This window comes from Coregonus clupeaformis, chromosome 29 (genome assembly GCF_020615455.1).
Source record: "Coregonus clupeaformis isolate EN_2021a chromosome 29, ASM2061545v1, whole genome shotgun sequence".
NCBI lineage: Eukaryota > Metazoa > Chordata > Actinopteri > Salmoniformes > Salmonidae > Coregonus > Coregonus clupeaformis.
In genome coordinates this window covers 3,946,808-3,968,816 of record NC_059220.1, presented here as the reverse complement: position 1 = coordinate 3,968,816, position 22,009 = coordinate 3,946,808, and the positions used below count along the sequence as shown (strand labels likewise).

General features: G+C 46.7%; 1 protein-coding gene across 9 annotated transcripts in view; it reads left to right on the top strand.

Annotated features, from left to right (window-relative positions):
• The window catches only part of LOC121544597 (neurexin-3a-like), a 647,039-nt gene that overhangs the window by 180,647 nt on the left and 444,383 nt on the right, over positions 1–22,009 (top strand). For all 9 annotated transcript variants that reach the window (XR_005996136.2, XR_005996135.2, XM_045209074.1 and 6 more), the window contains one exon: positions 305–688. Coding sequence is in view for 7 of the 9 variants with exons in the window: in XM_045209074.1 (XP_045065009.1) it covers positions 305–688 (384 nt within the window). In the remaining 2 variants the exon portion in view is untranslated. The remainder of the gene's footprint in view (positions 1–304; positions 689–22,009) is intronic.

Here is a 22,009-nt window from a genome sequence, read left to right as displayed (position 1 = left end):
GCAACCCTCTCTATATTACAGTGCAACCCTCTCTATATCACAGTGCAACCCTCTCTATATCACAGTGCAACCCTCTCTATATCACAGTGCAACCCTCTCTATATTACAGTGCAACCCTCTCTATATTACACTCTCTGTATCACAGTGCAACCCTCTCTATATCACAGTGCAACCCTCTCTATATCACAGTGCAACCCTCTCTATATCACAGTGCAACCCTCTCTATATCACAGTGCAACCCTCTCTATATCACAGTGCAACCCTCTCTTTATCACAGTGCAACCCTCTCCTCTCCCTTCTCCAGGCACCATCTCAGTCAACAGCCGGCGCACCCCGTTCATGGCCAGCGGAGAGAGTGAAATCCTGGACCTGGAGGGGGACATGTACCTGGGCGGTCTACCCTCGGACCGCGCCAACCTCATCCTGCCCACAGAGCTGTGGACCGCCATGCTCAACTACGGCTATGTGGGCTGCGTGCGTGACCTCTTCATCGACGGGCGCAGCAAGGACATCCGGCAGATCGCTGAGGCCCAGAACGGGGCGGGCATCAAGCCGTCGTGTAACAAGGCAGTGGGGAAACAGTGTGAGAGCCACCCGTGTAAGAACAGAGGCGTCTGCAAGGAGGGATGGAACCGGTTTATCTGTGATTGTACCGGCACCGGGTACTGGTCGCGTACCTGTGAGAGAGGTAGGTGGAAGCCTTTGTTTTGCATGCGTGCTTGTGTGTGTGTGTGTTTATGACTGTGTATTTGTGTGTTTGCATTAACGCGTAGTCTGTCTGGGGATTAACATGTAGGCTGGTGTGGGGATTAGCATGTAGGCTGGTGTTGGGATTAGCATGTAGGCTGGTGTTGGGATTAACATATAGGCTGGTGTGGGGATTAACTGTAGGCTGGTGTGGGGATCAACATGTAGGCTGGTGTGGGGATTAACATGTAGGCTGGTGTGGGGATTAACATGTAGGCTGGTGTGGGGATCAACATGTAGGCTGGTGTGGGGATTAACTGTAGGCTGGTGTGGGGATCAACATGTAGGCTGGTGTGGGGATCAACATGTAGGCTGGTGTGGGGATTAACATGTAGGCTGGTGTGGGGATCAACATGTAGGCTGGTGTGGGGATTAACATGTAGGCTGGTGTGGGGATCAACATGTAGGCTGGTGTGGGGATCAACATGTAGGCTGGTGTGGGGATTAACTGTAGGCTGGTGTGGGGATCAACATGTAGGCTGGTGTGGGGATTAACATGTAGGCTGGTGTGGGGATCAACATGTAGGCTGGTGTGGGGATCAACATGTAGGCTGGTGTGGGGATTAACATGTAGGCTGGTGTGGGGACCAACATGTAGGCTGGTGTGGGGATTAACATGTAGGCTGGTGTGGGGATTAGCATGTAGGCTGGTGTGGGGATTAACATGTAGGCTGGTGTGGGGATTAGCATGTAGGCAGGTGTTAGGATTAGCATGTAGGCTGGTTTGGGGATTAACATGTAGGCTGGTGTGGGGATTAGCATGTAGGCTGGTGTGGGGATTAACATGTAGGCTGGTGTGGGGATTAGCATGTAGGCTGGTGTGGGGATTAACATGTAGGCTGGTGTGAGGATTAACATGTAGGCTGGTGTGGGGATTAGCATGTAGGCTGGTTTGGGGATCAACATGTAGGCTGGTGTGGGGATTAACTGTAGGCTGGTGTGGGGATCAACATGTAGGCTGGTGTGGGGATCAACATGTAGGCTGGTGTGGGGATTAACATGTAGGCTGGTGTGGGGATCAACATGTAGGCTGGTGTGGGGATTAACATGTAGGCTGGTGTGGGGATCAACATGTAGGCTGGTGTGGGGATCAACATGTAGGCTGGTGTGGGGATTAACTGTAGGCTGGTGTGGGGATCAACATGTAGGCTGGTGTGGGGATTAACATGTAGGCTGGTGTGGGGATCAACATGTAGGCTGGTGTGGGGATCAACATGTAGGCTGGTGTGGGGATTAACATGTAGGCTGGTGTGGGGACCAACATGTAGGCTGGTGTGGGGATTAACATGTAGGCTGGTGTGGGGATTAGCATGTAGGCTGGTGTGGGGATTAACATGTAGGCTGGTGTGGGGATTAGCATGTAGGCAGGTGTTAGGATTAGCATGTAGGCTGGTTTGGGGATTAACATGTAGGCTGGTGTGGGGATTAGCATGTAGGCTGGTGTGGGGATTAACATGTAGGCTGGTGTGGGGATTAGCATGTAGGCTGGTGTGGGGATTAACATGTAGGCTGGTGTGAGGATTAACATGTAGGCTGGTGTGGGGATTAGCATGTAGGCTGGTTTGGGGATTAACTTGTAGGCTGGTGTGGGGATTAGCATGTAGGCTGGTGTGGGGATTAACATGTAGGCTTGTGTGGGGATTAGCATGTAGGCTGGTGTGGGGATTAACATGTAGGCTGGTGTGAGGATTAGCATGTAGGCTGGTGTGGGGATTAGCATGTAGGCTGGTGTCGGGATTAACATGTAGGCTGGTGTGGGGATTAGCATGTAGTCTGGTGTTGGGATTAACATGTAGGCTGGTGTGGGGATTAACATGTAGGCTGGTGTGGGGATTAGCATGTAGGCTGGTGTGGGGATTAGCATGTAGGCTGGTGTGGGGATTAACATCTAGGCTGGTGTTGGGATTACCATGTAGGCTGGTGTTGGGATTAACATGTAGGCTGGTGTGGGGATTAACATGTAGGCTGGTGTGGGGATTAACATGTAGGCTGGTGTGGGGATTAAAACATAGACTGGTGTTGGGATTAACACACAGGCTGGTGTTGGGATTGTATGTATTGTTGTGTTGATTCAGAGGTTACATCACTGGTCCTTGTTGACTGCATTAATTGAAGTGTGGTGCAGTGTTTCTTCCTATGAAATGGTTTATTAAAACATTAGTGGACCTTTGGCCGTGCTGTGTGTCAGAGGGAGGTTAAAGGGGAAACACTTTAGGAAGTTAATCTAGCTGGCATTCTAAATCCTAGTGTTTCCCTTTAAGGCTCTAGAGGAGGTTGTGGTAAAGACTGTATTGTTGACGCTGTTGAAAGATTAATGTGGCTTCTGTCATTTTTCTGTGAACCGTACTCTGCCTAAGGCAACGCAGCATTAAAGTTGAATGACCAGTTTAGAACTATTGCTTCTCTCGCTCTCTCTCTCTCTCTCTCTCTCTCTCTCTCTCTCTCTCTCTCTCTCTCTCTCTCTCTCTCTCTCTCTCTCTCTCTCTCTCTCTTTCTCTCTCTCTCACCTATATCAACTGCTATAGTTATTTTCTGTGTCAAGTCTGTATAACCTGTCACAGTCTCTCTCCCCATCGCACAATCCCAGCCAGAGCATGTTCAGTACAGATCCATTACTGGGCTTAATAAAACACAGCATCACACTTTAAACCCAAAGCATCTGAATGGAAACACATACGTATCGACCCCTGCTTCACTCCATTTCTCCTTCCTTTTCTCTCACTCCATTACAGACACGTTCTGTAAATCAGGCCATCCTAACCCTTTGGTGCTATTCTTAGGGTCAACCCACCAGAGACCTGCACTTGTGATGGAAAACACTTATTCGCAAACACCAGCAAAAAGGTTGGAATTACAGCTGCGTGGCCATAACAATATCTATTATGGGATGTATTAATCTAATTACAGCTGCGTGGCCACGACAATATCTATTATGGGATGTATTAATCTAACTACAGCTGCGTGGCCATAACAATATCTATTATGGGATGTATTAATCTACTATATGGGATAAAGGTCTGTGGAACTGCCTCTTCACAAGGTCACCTGGATATGACACCTCTGAAAACACAGGATCCCTGGGCTTCTTTAAATATGAGCTCGTATTGCACTATCAATACAATAGATCAGTGAAATGGTTTTAACGTGAACCCTTACTCCATAATGATGACCAACATTGAGAAATGATGTCGGATGAATATGAACCCTTACTTCATAATGAATACTCAGAAGAGATAGTGATGTATGTTATTACTCAGAGAGAGATAGTGATGTATGTTATTACAACAAATAGAGATAGAGATGAATGTTATTACTCAGAGAGAGATAGTGATGTATGTTATTACAACAAATAGAAATAGTGATGTATGTTATTACTCAGAGAGAGATAGTGATGTATGTTATTACTCAGTAATAACAAGCAAAAACTAAAGCAGGAAGTACCAATGACTCTCTCAATACGGAAGTGGTCAGATGACGCGGATGCTACGTTACAGGACTGTTTTGCTAGCACACACTGGAATATGTTCCGGGATTCATCCAATGGCATTGAGGTGTATACCACCTCGGTCACCGGCTTCATCAATAAGTGCATCGACGACGTCGTCCCCACAGTGACCGTACATATCCCAACCAGAAGCCATGGATTACAGGCAACGTCCGCATCAAGCTAAAGGCTAGAGCTGCCGCTTTCAAAGAGCGGGACACTACCCGGACGCTTATAAGAAATCCCTCTACGCCCTCAGACGAACCATCAAACAGGCAAAGCATCAATACAGGATTAAGATTGAATCCTACTACACCGGCTCTGATGCTCGTCGGATGTGGCAGGGATTGAAAACTATTACGGACTACAAAGAGAAACCCAGCCGCGAGCTGCCCATTGACGCGAGCCTACCAGACGAGCTAAATGCCTTTTATGTTCGCTTCGAGGCAAGGAACACTGAAGCATGCATGAGAGCACCAGCTGTTCCGGACGACTGTGTGATAACGCTCTCGGTAGCCGATGTGAGCAAGACCATTAAACAGGTCAACATTCACAAAGCCGCGGGGCCAGACAGATTACCAGGACGTGTACACAAAGCATGCGTGGACAAGTGTCTTCACTGACATTTTCAAACTCTCCCTGACCAAGTCTGTAATACCTACACGTTTCAAGCAGACCACCATTGTCCCTGTGCCCAAGGAAGCGAAGGTAACCTGCCTAAATGATTACCGCCCCGTAGCACTCACGTCGGTAGCCATGAAGTGCTTTGAAAGGCTGGTCATGGCTCACATCAACAGCATCATCCTGGATACCCTAGACCCACTCAATTTGCATACCACCCCAGCAGATCCACAGATGATGCAATCTCAATCGCACTCCACACTGCCCTTTCCCACCTGGACAAAAGGAACACCTATGTGAGAATGCTGTTCATTGACTACAGCTCAGCGTTCAACACCACAGTGCCCACAAAGCTCATCACTAAGCTAAGGACCCTGGGACTAAACACCTCCCTCTGCAACTGGATCTTGGACTCCCTGATGGGCCGCCCCCAGGTGGTAAGGGTAGGCAACAACACGTCTGGCACACTGACCCTCAACACGGGGGCCCCTCAGGGGTGCGTACTTAGTCCCCTCCTGTACTCCCTGTCACCTACGACTGCATGGCCAAACACGACTCCAACACCATCATTAAGTTTGCTGACGACACAACAGTGGTAGGCCTGATCACAGACAACGATGAGACAGCCTATAGGGAGGAGATCAGAGACCTGGCAGTGTGGTGCCAGGACAACAACCTCTCCCTCAATGTGAGCAAGACAAAGGAGCTGATCGTGGACTACAGGAAAAGGCGTGCCGAACAGGCCCCCATTCACATCGACAGGGCTGTAGTGGAGTGGGTAGAGAGTTTCAAATTCCTTGGCGTCCACATGGCCAACGAACTATTATTGTCCAAACACACCAAGACAGTCGTGAAGAGGACACAACAACACCTTTTCCCCCCACAGGAGACTGAAAAGATTTGGCATGGGTCCCCAGATCCTCAAAAAGTGATACAGCTGCGGCCCAGTATATCACTGGGGCCAAGCTTCCTGCCATCCAGGACCTATATACTAGGCGGTGTCTGAGGAAAGCCCAAAACATTGTCAAAGACTATAGTCACACAAGTCATAGACTGTTCTCTCTGCTACCGCACGGCAAGCGGTACCGGAGCGCCAAGTCTAGGACCAAAAGGCTCCTCAACAGCTTCTACCCCCAAGCCATAAGACTGCTGAACAATTAATAAAATGGCCACCCAGACTATTTACATTGACCCTTAACTCTTTCTTGAACTGCATTGTTGGTGAAGGGCTTGTAAGTAAGCATTTCACGGTAAGGTCTACACCTGTTGTATTCGGCGCATGTGACAAATAAAGTTTGATTTGATTAGATTTTTTATGTATGTTATTACTCAGAGAGAGATAGTGATGTATGTTATTACTCAGAGAGAGACAGTGATGTGTTTTATTACAACAAATAGAGATAGTGAGGTATGTCATTACTCATGAATGGAAGTCCTGCGGGAGTCTACATTCTAGGAGATTTCGTATGGATTGATCAAAAGCATGGCTGAAAACTAATTAATGCATTTGACAAATTATTCCAGCCGCTTTTACCATATTGAATAAAAGCTTGGAGATAAGATCTTTATCCATCTCCGTTCCTCTATTCATCCCCAGTTTCAGTTCAATCTCATTTTGACTTTAGAGGGAAACTTTGTGAGAGAGAGAGAGAGAGAGTGAGAGAGATAGAGAGAGAGAGAGAGAGAGAGAGAGAGAGAGAGAGAGAGAGAGAGAGAGAGAGAGAGAGAGAGAGAGAGAGAGAGAGAGAGAGAGAGAGAGAGAGAGAGAGAGGGGGAGGGGGGAGAGAGAGGAAAAGAGATTGAGGGGAGAGAGAGAGGAAGAGAGAGAAAGAGATGAAGAAAGAGAGGGAGGTCAATCAGATATGAAAGCTAACTGTTCACCTCTAATCAGTGTGTAAGGGATATTGGTCTAATTAAATTCTAACACAAAGGACTGAGCCATGCAGGGAGGTCTGTATGAGTCACTTTATTAACATAATATAATCTTTAGTCATATTTCTACTAATACAGGTCTTAATTGTGAAGGTTAATAATGCATTATAACTATTTCAAATTATGCCTCAGGGAGTTTTCTCTAACTTCTAGCTTCTATTTTCGTGCGCGCACACACACACACACACACACACACACACACACACACACACACACACACACACACACACACACACACACACACACACACACACACACACACACACACACACACACACACACACACACACCACACACACACACACACACACACACACCACACACATACCCCGTCCGCTGTCCCTCCACTCCGCAGGGCTTCTGTTGTCAGATGGTTATCAGATTGGACAGGGGGTTATGACACCTCAAGGTCCGGCTGAAGTAAGGACCCCCGCCACAGCTTCCTGTTTCCTGTGGTGTCAGTGTGTGCACGGGGTGACAAAGCGCTCGTGCACCAGCGTGAGGGATATGCTGCCCAGTAGGCTGCCACTTTCTCTGTTTACCCAACAAATGTCTGTTGTTCTGCATCGCATTACCTGTGTCTTGTTTTGTCTAAACCTCTCTACCATTAAAGTCTGCCTGTCTTACACTGCTCTATGGAGGACTGTTCCAGTCCTAACAGCCATATCCCTGTATAGAAGGCCTACCTGATCTCTTGGTAATATCCCTGTATAGAAGGCCTACCTGATCTCTTGGTAATATCCCTGTATAGAAGGCCTACCTGATCTCTTGGTAATATCCCTGTATAGAAGGCCTACCTGATCTCTTGGTAATATCCCTGTATAGAAGGCCTACCTGATCTCTTGGTAATATCCCTGTATAGAAGGCCTACCTAATCTCTTGGTAATATCCCTGTATAGAAGGCCTACCTGATCTCTTGGTAATATCCCTGTATAGAAGGCCTACCTGATCTCTTGGTAATATCCCTGTATAGAAGGCCTACCTGATCTCTTGGTAATATCCCTGTATAGAAGGCCTACCTGATCTCTTAGTAATATCCCTGTATAGAAGGCCTACCTGATCTCTGTGGTTTTGTCTGTAGTCTGAGTATTAGATTTTTGACTCAACTGGTCAACTGTAGTTACCTTTACCCACAATCTCAGGGTTTAGATATGAGTTTATGAGACTTTCAAGGTGTAGTTGTCACGCCCTGGCTCTGGGGACTCTTATATGTTGAGCCAGGGTGTTAGTTTATATGTGTAGTGTCTATGTTTTGTTTTCTATGTGTTCTTTTCTAGATCGTGTGTTTCTGTGTTGGCCGGGGTGGTTCCCAATCGGAGGCAGCTGTGTCTTGTTGTCTCTGATTGGGAACCATACTTAGGCAGCCTGTTGTGCACTTGTCATTTGTGGGATCTTGTTCCGTGTAGGTTTGTGTGTATGACCGAGGACTTCACGTTTCGTTTTGTTGTTTTTGTTGTTGTATCGTGTTGCTAAGTACACATTAAAAATATGTACGCATATCACGCTGCGCCTTGGTCCACTCATTACGATTAATTATTACGACGATCGTGACAGTAGTCTAGGTTACTTTGCTTGAATGTTCAATCCAGCAGCAAAAGATTCTCTACATTTTATGTCTCTGGTTAGTTGATAGAGGATTGTATCTCTCTGATGGATCCTAGAGTCTGGACAGTCAGGAGGAAACGTCTTTTTGGAGATTAGATATTGATTCAGGAGAGTTCTTAAAAAGGCCTTTGAGTTGTGGCTCCACTGTTTTCCAGGGTAAAAGAGAGAATCATACCCACTGCAGAGATATTGAGTGACAAAGAGAATTTACTTTTTTTTTACTGAGGGCAATTATTTGAATATATTGATCTGGGTTGAGTTGAGGTAAAGTTATAATATAATATAAGCCATTAAGCAGATGCTTTTATCCAAAGCGACTTGCGTGCCTACATTTTTTACATATGAGTGGGTGTGGGATTCGAACCCACTATCCTAGAGTTGCAAGAGCATGCTCTACCAACTGCGCTACAGAGGACCACATAATGACTGCAAAAAGAGACACATCCAACACTCAAGACTGTTGTCTATCTGTCTATTGCTTTCTTTCGCTCTCCCTCTCACTCTCCATCTCACTCTCTATCAATTTCAATTTCAATTTCAATTTAAGGGCTTTATTGGCATGGGAAACGTGTGTTAACATTGCCAAAGCAAGTGAAGTAGATAGTAAACAAAAGTGAAATAAACAATAAATATTAACAGTAAACATTACACTCAGAAGTTTCAAAAGATTAAATACATTTCAAATGTCATATTATGTATATATACAGTGTCTATCTCTCCCTCCATCTCTCCCTCTCACGCTCCATCTCTCCCTCCATCTCCCCCTCTCACTCTCCATCTCTCCATCTCACTCTCCATCTCTCCCTCCATCTCTCCTCTCAATCTCCATCTCTCCCTCTCACTCTCCATCTATCCCTCCATCTCTCCCTCTCACTCTCCATCTCTCCATCTCACTCTCCATCTCTCCATCTCACTCTCCATCTCTCCCTCCATCTCACCCTCTCACTCTCCATCTCTCCCTCCATCTCTCCCCCTCACTCTCCATCTCTCCATCTTACTCTCCATCTCTCCATCCCACTCCCCTTCTCACTCTCCATCTCTTCATCTCACTCTCCATCTCTCCCTCCATCTCTCCCTCTCACTCTCCACCTCTCCCTCCGTCTCTCCCCCTCACTCTCCATCTCTCCATCTCACTCTCCATCTCTCCATCCCACTCCCCTTCTCACTCTCCATCTCTCCATCTCACTCTCCATCTCTCCCTCCATCTCTCCCTCTCACTCTCCATCTCTCCATCTCACTCTCCCTCTCCCTCTCCATCTCTCCCTCTCACTCTCCATCTCTCCCTCCATCTCTCCCTCTTCCTCTCCATCTCTCCCTCCATCTCTCCCTCTCATTCTCCCTCTCTCCATCTCTCCCCCTCACTCTCCATCTCTCCATCTCACTCTCCATCTCTCCATCCCACTCCCCTTCTCACTCTCCATCTCTCCATCTCACTCTCCATCTCTCCCTCCATCTCTCCCTCTCACTCTCCATCTCTCTATCTCACTCTCCCTCTCCCTCTCCATCTCTCCCTCTCACTCTCCATCTCTCCCTCCATCTCTCCCTCTTCCTCTCCATCTCTCCCTCCATCTCTCCCTCTCATTCTCCCTCTCTCCATCTCTCCCTCTCACTCTCCATCTCTCCATCTCTCCATCTCTCCCTCTCACTCTCCATCTCTCCATCTTTCTCCATATCTCTCTTCCTAAAAATGTCTCTCTTTCTTTGGTCACACTTTTTTTGGGAAAGTCCGGATAGTCCATCTGTGAATGCTCTACAGATGGTCATACTATCAATAAACTATCTGTTGATAAGCAACTGCTTGCTAAGGTTATGGTTAGGGTTAGAATAAGGGTTAGGGCTAGGGTTAAGTTTAGGGTTAGAATAAGGGTTAGGGCTAGGGTAAGGGTTAAGTTTAGGGTTAGAATAAGGGTTAGGGCTAGGGTAAGGGTTAAGTTTATGATATATTAATTTGTATTTTAAAAATAATGACTAAAGGATTTCACCCCAAATACAGTATACATGTATGAACGGTGTTAGAGTCATAATACAGTGTCAACCCACTAACAGAGGGGGGTTAGAAACTGCTGAGACAAACATTCCAGGATGAAGGGGACTGTAAAACTGGTTAAAGTCCGCCTAAAGGTGGGCGGAGCTAAGTTCCTTTGTGTGAAGCATATGTAAAGGCTGGTTATGTGTTTTGGCGGGAGAGCTCTCCATGATTAAACATACAGATCATTCTTGCTGGTTGTGTACCTTGAATTATTCATGATTAAAACCAGAGCCTTACAACCGCTGGTAATGATTCAATAGGGTAGGGTTCAGTTTAGGATTAGAATAAGGGTTAGGGCTAGGGCTAGGGTAAGGGTTAAGTGTAGGGTTAGAATAAGGATTAGGGCTAGGGCTAGGGTTCAGTTTAGGGTTAGAATAAGGGTTAGGGCTAGGGTAAGGGTTAAGTTTAGGGTTAGAATAAGGGTTAGGGCTAGGGCTAGGGTTCAGTTTAGGGTTAGAATAAGGGTTAGGGTTAGGGTAAGGGTTAAGTGTAGGGTTAGAATAAGGGTTAGGGCTAGGGCTAGGGTTCCGTTTAGGGTTAGAATAAGGGTTAGGGCTAGGGTAAGGGTTAAGTGTAGGGTTAGAATAAGGGTTAGGGCTAGGGTAAGGGTTAAGTGTAGGGTTAGAATAAGGGTTAGGGCTAAGGTTCAGTTTAGGGTTAGAATAAGGGTTAGGGCTAGGGTTAAGGTTAAGTGTAGGGTTAGAATGAGGGTTAGGGTTTCTTTCTCTCCATCTATTTCTGTCTATTCCTTTTTATCTCCCTCCCTATGGATGTCTTTCTCTCTCTGCTTCGTCTGGTTAACATTTACATTTTTACCAACTGAGCTACATGGGTTTCTCCATCTTATCTGTTTGAGATACTACAGCAAGCTACATGAAATATGAAAAAAAGAACTGTAAACTTTACACTCACAAAAGTTCCAAAAGAATAAAGACATTTAAAATGTCATATTATGTATATACAGTGAGGGAAAAAAGTATTTGATCCCCAGCAGATTTTGTACTTTTGCCCATTGACAAAGACGTGATCAGTCTATAATTTTAATGGTAGGTTTATTTGAACAGTGAGAGATCCATTTTCAATGCCCTGGCTGAGGGAAGGAGGTTCTCACCCAAGATTTGACAGTACATGGCCCCGTCCATCGTCCCTTTGATGCGGTGAAGTTGTCCTGTACCCTTAGCAGAAAACCACCCCCAAAGCACAATGTTTCCACCTCCATGTTTGACTGTGGGGATGGTGTTCTTGGGGTCATAGGCAGCATTCCTCCTCCAAACACGGCGAGTTGAGTTGATGCCAAAGAGCTCGATTTTGGTCTCATCTGACCACAACACTTTCACCCAGTTCTCCTCTGAATCATTCAGATGTTCATTGGCAAACTTCAGATGGGCCTGTATATGTGCTTTCTTGAGCAGGGGGACTTTGCGGGTGCTGCAGGATTTCAGTCCTTCACGGCGAAGTGTGTTACCAATTGTTTTCTTGGTGACTATGGTCCCAGCTGCCTTGAAATCATAGACAAGATCCTCCCATGTAGTTTTGGGCTGATTCCTCACCGTTCGCATGATCATTGCAACTCCACGAGGTGAGATCTTGCATGGAGCCCCAGGCCGAGGGAGATTGACAGTTATTTTGTGTTTCTTCCATTTGCGAATAATCGCACAAACTGTTGTCACCTTCTCACCAAGCTGCTTGCCAATGGTCTTGTAGCCCATTCCAGCCTTGTGTAGGTCTACCATCTTGTCCCTGACATCCTTGGAGAGCTCTTTGGTCTTGGCCATGGTGGAGAGTTTGGAATCTGGTGGCATTGTCATGCTGGAGGGTCATGTCAGGATGAGCCTGCAGGAAGGGGACCACATGAGGGAGGATGATATCTTCCCTGTAACACACAGCATTGAGATTGCCTGCAATGACAACAAGCTCAGTCCGATGATGTTTTGACACACCGCCCCAGACCATGACGGACCCTTCACCTCCAAATCGATCACGCTCCAGAGTACAGGCCTCGGTGTAACGCTCATTCCTTCGACGATAAACGCAAATCCGACCATCACCCCTGGTGAGACAGAACCGCGTCTCGTCAGTGAAGAGCACTTTTTGCCAGTCCTGTCTGGTCCAGCGACGGTGGGTTTGTGCCCATAGGTGACGTTGTTGCCAGTGATATCTGATGAGTACCTGCCTTACAACAGGCCTACAAGCCCTCAGTCCAGCCTCTCTCAGCCTATTACGGACAGTCTGAGCACTGATGGAGGGATTGTGCGTTCCTGGTGTAACTCGGGCAGTTGTTGTTGCCATCCTGTACCTGTGCCGCAGGTGTGATGTTCGGATGTACCGATCCTGTGCAGGTGTTGTTACACGTGGTCTGGCACTGCGAGGACGATCAGCTGTCCGTCCTGTCTCCCTGTAGCACTGTCTTAGGTGTCTCACAGTACGGACATTGCAATGTATTGCCCTGGCCACATCTGCAGTCCTTATGCCTCCTAGCAGCATGCCTAAGGCACGTTCACACAGATGAGCAGGGGGACCAGATTCCAAGCTCTCCACCATGGCCAAGACCAAAGAGCTCACCAAGGATGTCAGGGACAAGATGGTAGACCTACACAAGGCTGGAATTGGTGTTTTTCAGAGTCAGTAGAAAGGCCTCTTTAGTGTCCTACGTTTTCATAACTGTGACCTTAATTGCCTACCGTCTGTAAGCTGTTAGTCTCTTAACGACCGTTCCACATGTATGGGAAACAGTGTTTAAAACCTTTACAATGAAAATCTGTGAAGTTATTTGGATCTTTGAAAGACAGGGTCCGGAAAAAGGGATGTTTCTTTTTTTTCTGAGTTTATGCGTCTCTAATATGGCCATACATTTGTCAGGAGGTTAGGAAGTGCAGCTCAGTTTACACCTAATTTTGTGGGCAGTGTGCACATAGCCTGTCTTCACTTGAGAGCCAGATCTGCCTATGTTGGCCTCTCTCAATAGCAAGGCTATGCTCACTGAGTCTGTACATAGTCAAAGCTTTCCTTAAGTTTGGGTCAGTCACAGTGGTCAGGTATTCTGCCACTGTGTACTCTTTGTTTAGTGCCAAATAGCATTCTAGTTCAGTTTTTTTGTTGATTCCTTCCAATGTGTCAAGTAATTATATTTTTGTTTTCTCATGATTTGGTTGGGTCTAATTGTGTTGCTGTCCTGGGGCTCTGTGGGGTCTATTTGTGTTTGTTAACAGAGCCCCAGGACCAGCTTGCTGAGGGGACTCTTCTCCAGGTTCATCTCTCTGTAGGTGATGGCTTTGTTATGGAAGGTTTGGGAATCGCTTCCTTTTAGGTGGTTGTAGAATTTAACAGCTCTTTTGTGGATTTTGATAATTAGCGGATATGAAACTAATTCTGCTCTGCATGTCTTTACAGAATTCTGCATGCAGAGTCTCAATTTGGTGTTTGACCCATTTTGTGAATTCTTGGTTGGTGAGTGGACCCCAGACCTCACAACCATAAAGGGCAATGGGTCCTATAAGTGATTCAAATTTTTTTTGCCAGATCCTAATTGGTATGTCGAATTTTATGTTCCTTTTGATGGCATAGAAGGCCTTTCTTGCCTTGTCTCTCAGATCGTTCACAGCTTTGTGGAAGTCACCTGTGACGCTGATGTTTAGGCCGAGGTATGTATAGTTCTTTGTGTGCTCTAGGGCAACCGTGTCTAGATGGAATTTGGGTTTGTGGTCCTGGCAATTGGACCTTTTTTAGAACACCATTATTTTTTTGTTCCTGAGAGTTACTGTCAGGGCCCAGGTCTGACAGAATCTGTGCAGAAGATCTAGGTGCTGCTGTAGGCCCTCCTTGTCAGGGCCCTCATTGTTTGGGGACATTATTTGCTTTTTTTAAATGTTTACGTATCTATTTTTTACTTAACAATTTTTTATCTTATTTTTTTTTCTTAGAAACTGCATTGTTGGTGAAGGGCTTGTAAATAAGCATTTCATTGTAACCTGTTGCATTCGTCACATGTGGCAAATACAATTTGGTTTAATTTGAAACATTAAACTTTTGACTTCAGATTGTAGTTTATTTTTCTCTCCCTCTCCCAAGAGCTATGGACCAAGCCATGGTTTCTTCGTCTCTCTCTCTCTCTCTCTCTCTCTCTCTCTCTCTCTCTCTCTCTCTCTCTCTCTCTCTCTCTCTCTCTCTCTCTCTCTCTCTCTCTCTCTCTCTCTCTCTCTCTCTCTCTCTCTCTCTCTCTCTCTCTCTCGCTCTCTTTCTCTCTCTCTCTCTCTCCTTCTCTCTCTGTTTCTCTCTCTACTTCTCTCTCTATATGTCTCTCTCTCTCTCTTTCTCTCTCCCTCTCCCTATCCTCCCCATAACCCCCTCCTCTTTCTCCTTCTGTTTTTAACCTCACAGTAATGTTGTGTCAAGGTTATTTTCTGATGTATTACATGGACCTATTATTAGGCAGTGATAAATGCAAGATGTTTGTGTGTATGTGTTTGTGAGAGAGTGAGTGTGTGTGTGGGTATGTGAATATGAGTGTGACTGTGGGTGTTTTGTTTTTTGTGGATCATAAGATTAACAGGGCTGAAGTGTGTGTAGGACACAGACAGGGCAGCCTCACCATTGGAGAGTCACAGACAGTTCAGCCTCACAATTGGAGAGTCACAGACAGTTCAGCCTCACCATTGGAGAGTCACAGACAGTTCAGCCTCACCATTGGAGAGTCATAGACAAGGCAGCCTCACCATTGGAGAGTCACGGACAGGGCAGCCTCACCATTGGAGAGTCACAGACAGTTCAGCCTCACCATTGGAGAGTCATAGACAAGGCAGCCTCACCATTGGAGAGTCACGGACAGGGCAGCCTCACCATTGGAGAATTACAGACAGGGCAGCCTCTCCATTATAGAGTCACGGACAGGGCAGCCTCTCCATTATAGAGTCACGGACAGGGCAGCCTCTCCATTATAGAGTCACGGACAGGGCAGCCTCTCCATTATAGAGTCACACACACACACACACAGGCAGGCACGCATGCACGCACACATGCACACACACAGACAGACAGACAGACACACACACACACTGACCCACGTACGCACATGCAGACACATTAATGTAGCTCCCATTGCCAGTTTAAGGTCATGTAGGCCCACAACCTAGGTGTGTTTGTGTTGGTACTGGTTGGATGCAGTTGTATTTCGGGAAGCGCTGTCCAGCGTTATTACACACATACTGACTGACGTCAACTGAGAGAAAAACATTGATACAATGACTCAGAGTCTGAGATTCAAATATTAAACCCTGCCGAGAATGTTTATCACGGTAAAAGACAATTGAATATGGATGAATGCAGTTCCATTTGATAAAAAACAGTGAGACGTTTATCTCTAATGGCTACCTCGGCTGTGGTTCAGAACCACGTCTGTTCTCTAAAAGGTCTCTTATTTATTTCTGTCTGTGTGTGTGTGCCTCCCTAATCCTGACTTTGTAGTGTGTGTTTGTGTGTGTGTTTGTGTGTGTGTGTTTGTAGCTGAACGTCTGTTTAGGAGCCCTCCAGGTCATTACATAAACACCACAAATCCCTCTGTGTCGCCCGAGGATGTGACTCTCTCCTCTCCCGCCCTCATTTCATCCCCCTCTCCTTCCCCTCATCATCTCTCCTTCCCATTACTTTATCAAATCTTTCATCCTCTCCTCTGCCCACCTTACATGCTGACTAGACCCGGGCACACACGTCCATCCACACCAGACGTGATCAGGACACGCAGGTTGAAATATCAAAATGAACTCTCAACCAACTATATTAGTTTGGGTACAGGTCCAAACACATGAAACATTTATGGACGTTTAGCTAGCTAGCTTGCAAGTTGCTAGCTAATTTGTCCTAGGATATAAATATTGGGTTGTTATTTTGCTTGAAATGCACAAGGCCCTTGTAGAATCTTTGTAGAATTATGACCCATTTTGAGTCACACAAAATCATGTGTTCTCTACTCCGCAAATTAATCCTCATATAAAAGGGGAAACCGAGTTAGTTTCTAGTTATCTCTCCTCCTTCTGTATTCTTGATGCACGCGAGCAGTTTGGATGAAATTATTGAATAACATGTACACTACCATTTAAAAGTTTGGGTTCACTTAGAAATGTATTTGTTTTCTAAAGAAAAGCAATTTTTTGGTCCATTAAAATAACATCAAATTGATCAGAAATACAGTGTAGACATTGTTAATGTTGTAAATGGCTATTGTAGCTGGAAACGGCAGATTTTTTATGGAATATCTACATAGGCGTACATTATCAGCAACCATCAGTCCTGTGTTCCAATGGCACGTTGTGTTTGCTAATCCAAGTTTATCATTTTAAAAGGCTAATTGATCATTAGAAAACCCTTTTGCAATTATGTAAGCACAGCTGAAAACTGTCGTGCTGATTAAAGAAGCAATAAAACTGGCCTTCTTGAGACTAGATGAGTATCTGGAGCATCAGCAATTGTGGGTTCGATTACAGGATCAGAATGGCCAGAAACAAATAACTTTCTTCTGAAACTCGTCAGTCTATTCTTGTTCTGAAAAATGAAGGCTATTCCATGTGAGAAATTGCCAAGAAACTGAAGATCTCGTACAACGCTGTGTACTACTCCCTTCACAGAACAGTGCAAACTGGCTCTAACCAGAATAGAAAGAGGAGTGGGAGGCCCCGGTGCACAACTGAGCAAGAGGACAGATACATTAGCGTGTCTAGTTTGAGAAACAGATGCCTCACATGTCCTCAACTGGCAGCTTCATTAAATAGTACCCACAAAACACCAGTCTCAACGTCAACAGTGAAGAAGCGACTCCGGGATGCTGACCTTCTAGGCAGAGTTGCAAAGAAAAAGCAATTTCTCAGACTGGCCAATAGAAAGAAAAGATTAAGATGGGCAAAATAACACAGACACTGGACAGAGGAAGATTGGAAAAAAGTGTTATGAACAGACGAATCGAAGTTTGAGGTGTTCGGATCACAAAGAATAACTTTTGTGAGACGCAGACCAAATGAAAAGATGCTGGAGGAGTGCTTGATGCCATCTGTCAAGCATGGGGGAGGCAATGTGATGGTCAGGGGGTGCTTTGGTGGTGGTAAAGTGGGATATTTGTACAGGGTAAAAGGGATCTTGAAGAAGGAAGGCTATCACTCCATTTTGCAACGCAATGCCATACTCTGTGGACGACGTTTGATTGGAGCCAAATTCCTCCTACAACAGGACAATGACCCAAAGCACAGCTCCAAACTATGCAATAACTATTTAGGGAAGAAGCAGTCAGCTGGTATTCTGTCTATAATGGAGTGGCCTGCACAATCACCGGATCTCAACCCTATTGAGCTGTTGTGGGAGCAGCTTGACCGTATGGTACGTAAGAAGTGCCCATCAAGCCAATCCAACTTGTGGGAGGTGCTTCAGGAAGCATGGGGTGAAATCCCTTCAGATTACCTCAACAAATTGACAACTAGAATGCCAAAGGTCTGCAAGGCTGTAATTGCTACAAATGGAGGATTCTTCGACGAAAGCAAAGTTTGAAGGACACAATTATTATTTCAATTAAAAATCATTATTTCTAACCTTGTCAATGCCTACATTTCATATGCATTTTGCTATATTTCCTATATTTCAAACTCATTTCATGTATGTTTTCATGGAAAACATTTCTAAGTGACCCCAATCTTTTGAACGGTGGTGTGTGTACATTTATTTTGCAACGCTCGCGCATGCCAGCGGGTGGTGTGGTCAGCATGTTACTGTCTCATCACCCTTTCTTCTCTGCTTCCGTCTCCTCGTCTCTCTCACAGTTTGTCCTCCCTCTCTCTCTCTCTCTCTCTCTCTCTCTCTCTCTCTCTCTCTCTCTCTCCCTCTCTCTGTCTCTCTCTCTCTCTCTCTCTCTCTCTCTCTCTCTCTCTCCCTCTCTCTCTCTCTCTCTCTCTCTCTCTCTCTCTCTCTCTCTCTCTCTCTCTCTCTCTCTCTCTCTCTCTCTCTCTCTCTCTCTCTCTCTCTGTCTCTCTCGCTCTCTCTCGCTCTCGCTCTCGCTCTCTCTCTCTCTCTCTCTCTCTCTCTCTCTCCACCTCTCTTCCTCCATCCCTCTCTCAGTCCTTCTATCTACATTTTTCTCACACCTCTCTCTCAATTCAATTCAAAGGGCTTTTTTGGCACGGGAAATATATGTTTACATTCCCAAAGCAAGTGAAATAGATAATAAACAAATGTGAAATAAACAATAAAAAATGAACAGTAAACATTACACTCTCTCTCAGTAGTTATGAAAGTAGCGCACACGAGCCTTGAGTGGTCCCAGAAACTTGCGTACTACGTCACATATGTGCATATATGTGCACCATGTCATTGGTCTCTCTCGCTATACAGTGTGTTCATCTTGCTAGCTTTGACTCAAATGTCGAGGGGCTAAAGCTCAGTGGCTGGAACTCAAATTGCTAGGGGGCTGGCTGTCACGATCGTCAGGGAGAGACCAAGGCTCAGCGTTGAATGCGAACATTATATATTTATTTAGAGTGATCACACGATCAAAACAACAACGATAACGTGACGTCTACAGTATAACACAAACCAAATCAGAACAAGAAACCACAAACACAAAGTGAAAGACAGACAGTTAAATATGGCTCCCAATCAGAGACAACCAGCTGACACTCGTTGCCTCTGATTGGGAGTCACTCAGGCCAACATAGATAGACAACGACTAGAACCTAAACAAAATAAACACCCTGGCTCAAGATACGAGAGTCCCAAGAGCCAGGGCGTGACAGTACCCCCCCCCAAAGGCGCGGACTCCGACCACGCCAACCAACCACAACAGGGGAGGGACCGGGTGGGCACTCCGCCTCGGCGGCGGATCCGGCTCCGGACATGACCCAGGCACGGGTTGTGCTGGACTGACGACGCGCACCCCTGGCTTGGTGCGTGGAGGAGGAACGGGCCTTACCAGGCTGACGACGCACACCGTAGGCTTGGTGCGGGGAGCAGGAATGGGCCGGACCGGGCTGACGAAGCACACCACTAACTTGGTGCGGGGAGCAGGAACGGGCCGAGCCGGGCTGACGAAGCGCACCCCTGACTTGGTGCGGGGAGCAGGAATGGGCCGGACCGGGCTGACGACGCGCACCGTAGGCTTGGTGCGGGGAGCAGGGACAGGCCGGACTGGGCTGACGAAGCACACCACTGACTTGGTGCGGGGAGCAGGAACGGGCCGAGCCGGGCTGACGGAGCGCACCACTGCCTTGGTGCGGGGAGCAGGAATGGGCCGGACCGGGCTGACGAAGCGCACCCCTGACTTGGTGCGGGGAGCAGGAATGGGCCGGACCGGGCTGACGAGCGCACCCCGTCTTGGTGCGGGGAGCAGGAATGGGCCGGACCGGGCTGACGACGCGCACCACTGACTTGGTGCGGGAGCAGGAATGGGCCGGACCGGGCTGACGACGCGCACCACTGACTTGGTGCGGGGAGCAGGAATGGGCCGGACCGGGCTGACGACGCGCACCACTGACTTGGTGCGGGGAGCAGGAACGGGCCGTGCCGGGCTGACGAAACGCACCACTGACTTGGTGGGAGTGGCAGGAACAGGCCGGACCGTACTGGGAACACACACCACTGGCCCTACGTGGGGATCAGGAACAGGCCGGACCGGACTGGCAACACATGCCAGTACCTCTCGCCGTGCCTCTACAACCTCCTTCCCCCTGGTGACCAGTGACTCCCGTAACCTGGCGGCCTCCTCTGCCAACCCGCTGGACCGCTCTATCGCGGCCTCCTGCTGCCCCGACGTCTTGAGCCCCCCCCTAAAAATGTTCTGGGGGTCTCTCCTCCCCGTGGGCCAGGCCTCCATCGTTCTCGCCCAACTCTCGCTCCTCTGTCTCCAACTCCCGCCATTCAGCTCCTCAATGGGCTTGACCCAGTCGAAGCTCTTCCTCAACTGGTCCCAAGTCCACCCTCTCTGCTCCTCACTAGGCTTGACCCAGTCGAGGTTGCCACGGAGATCTGCTAGCGATGGCTCCTGGACACGCTGCTTGGTCTGGTTTTGGTGGTTTCTTCTGTCACGATCGTCAGGGAGAGACCAAGGCGCAGCGTTGAATGTGATCATTCTAAATAAATATATAATGTTCGCATTCAACGCTGCGCCTTGGTCTCTCCCTGACGATCGTGACACTGGCCAACCTGTGGGGAAATGTAGGAAAAATGGTGCCACACATTCACTTTCAAACTAGGGATTTTGTGGCTTAATGAGGTAAGAAAGTAATTGTGCTCATAGATTATGCATGTACAGTATGAACTACATAGCCCAAAGTGGGAGGTTTAAAAAATACTTACTAGTCGCCAAAGTTACGGAGCATGTCTTTAATTTGACCAGTCTGTCACAGCAGGAAAAGTATACTGCAGCAACAATGTGTCACGGATCCCCCCGGTACTGCTGCTCTTCTAGGTGTCACTGACCTGGTTCATTACCATCAACCCCTGACTGTCTTGTCTCATTATGCACACCTGGTTCCCCATTGATTAGTATATGTATATATGTGCCCTCTGTTCCCCATTGTCCTTGTCGATAATTGTCCCATGTCCGTTGGTCTCGTGAGTACTTTGTATTACGGGTTACATACCGTGGAATTGTGCACTTGTTATTACGGGTCTCGTCCCGTGTATTATTTAGAGGTTTACACCTCGCTCTATTGTTTGGGTTTCATCCCTTTGTTATATACAGTTGAAGTCAGAGGTTTACATATACTTAGGTTGGAGTCATTAAAACTCATTTTTCATCTACTCCACAAATTTCTTGTTAACAAACTATAGTTTTGGCAAGTCGGTTAGGACATCTACTTTGTGCATGACACAAGTAATTTTTCCAACAATTGTTTACGGACAGACAATTTCACTTATAATTCACTGTATCACAATTCCAGTGGGTCAGAAGTTTACATACACAAAGTTGACTATGCCTTTAAACAGCTTGGAAAATTACAGAACATGATGTCATGGCTTTAGAAGCTTCTGATAGGCTAATTGACATCATTTGAGTCAATTGGAGGTGTACCTGTGGATGTTTTTCAAGGCCTACCTTCAAACTCAGTGCCTCTTTGCTTGACATCATGGGAAAATCTAAAGAAATCAGCCAAGACCTCAGAAAAAAATGTGTAGACCTCCACAAGTCTGGTTCATCCTTGGGAGCAATTTCCAAACGCCTGAAGGTACTGCGTTCATCTGTACAAACAATAGTACGCAAGTATAAACACCATGGGACCACGCAGCCGTCATACTGCTCAGGAAGGAGACGCGTTCTGTCTCCTAGATATGAACGTACTTTGGTGCGAAAAGTGCAAATCAATCCCAGAACAACAGCAAAGGACCTTGTGAAGATGCTGGAGGAAACAGGTACAAAAGTATCTATATCCACAGTAAAACGAGTTCTATATCGACATAACCTGAAAGGCCGCTCAGCAAGGAAGAAGCCACTGCTCCAAAACCGCCATTAAAAAGCCAGACTACGGGTTGCAACTGCACATGGGGACAAAGATCGTACTTTTTGGGGAAATGTCCTCTGGTCTGATGAAACAAAAATAGAACTGTGGCCATAATGACCATCG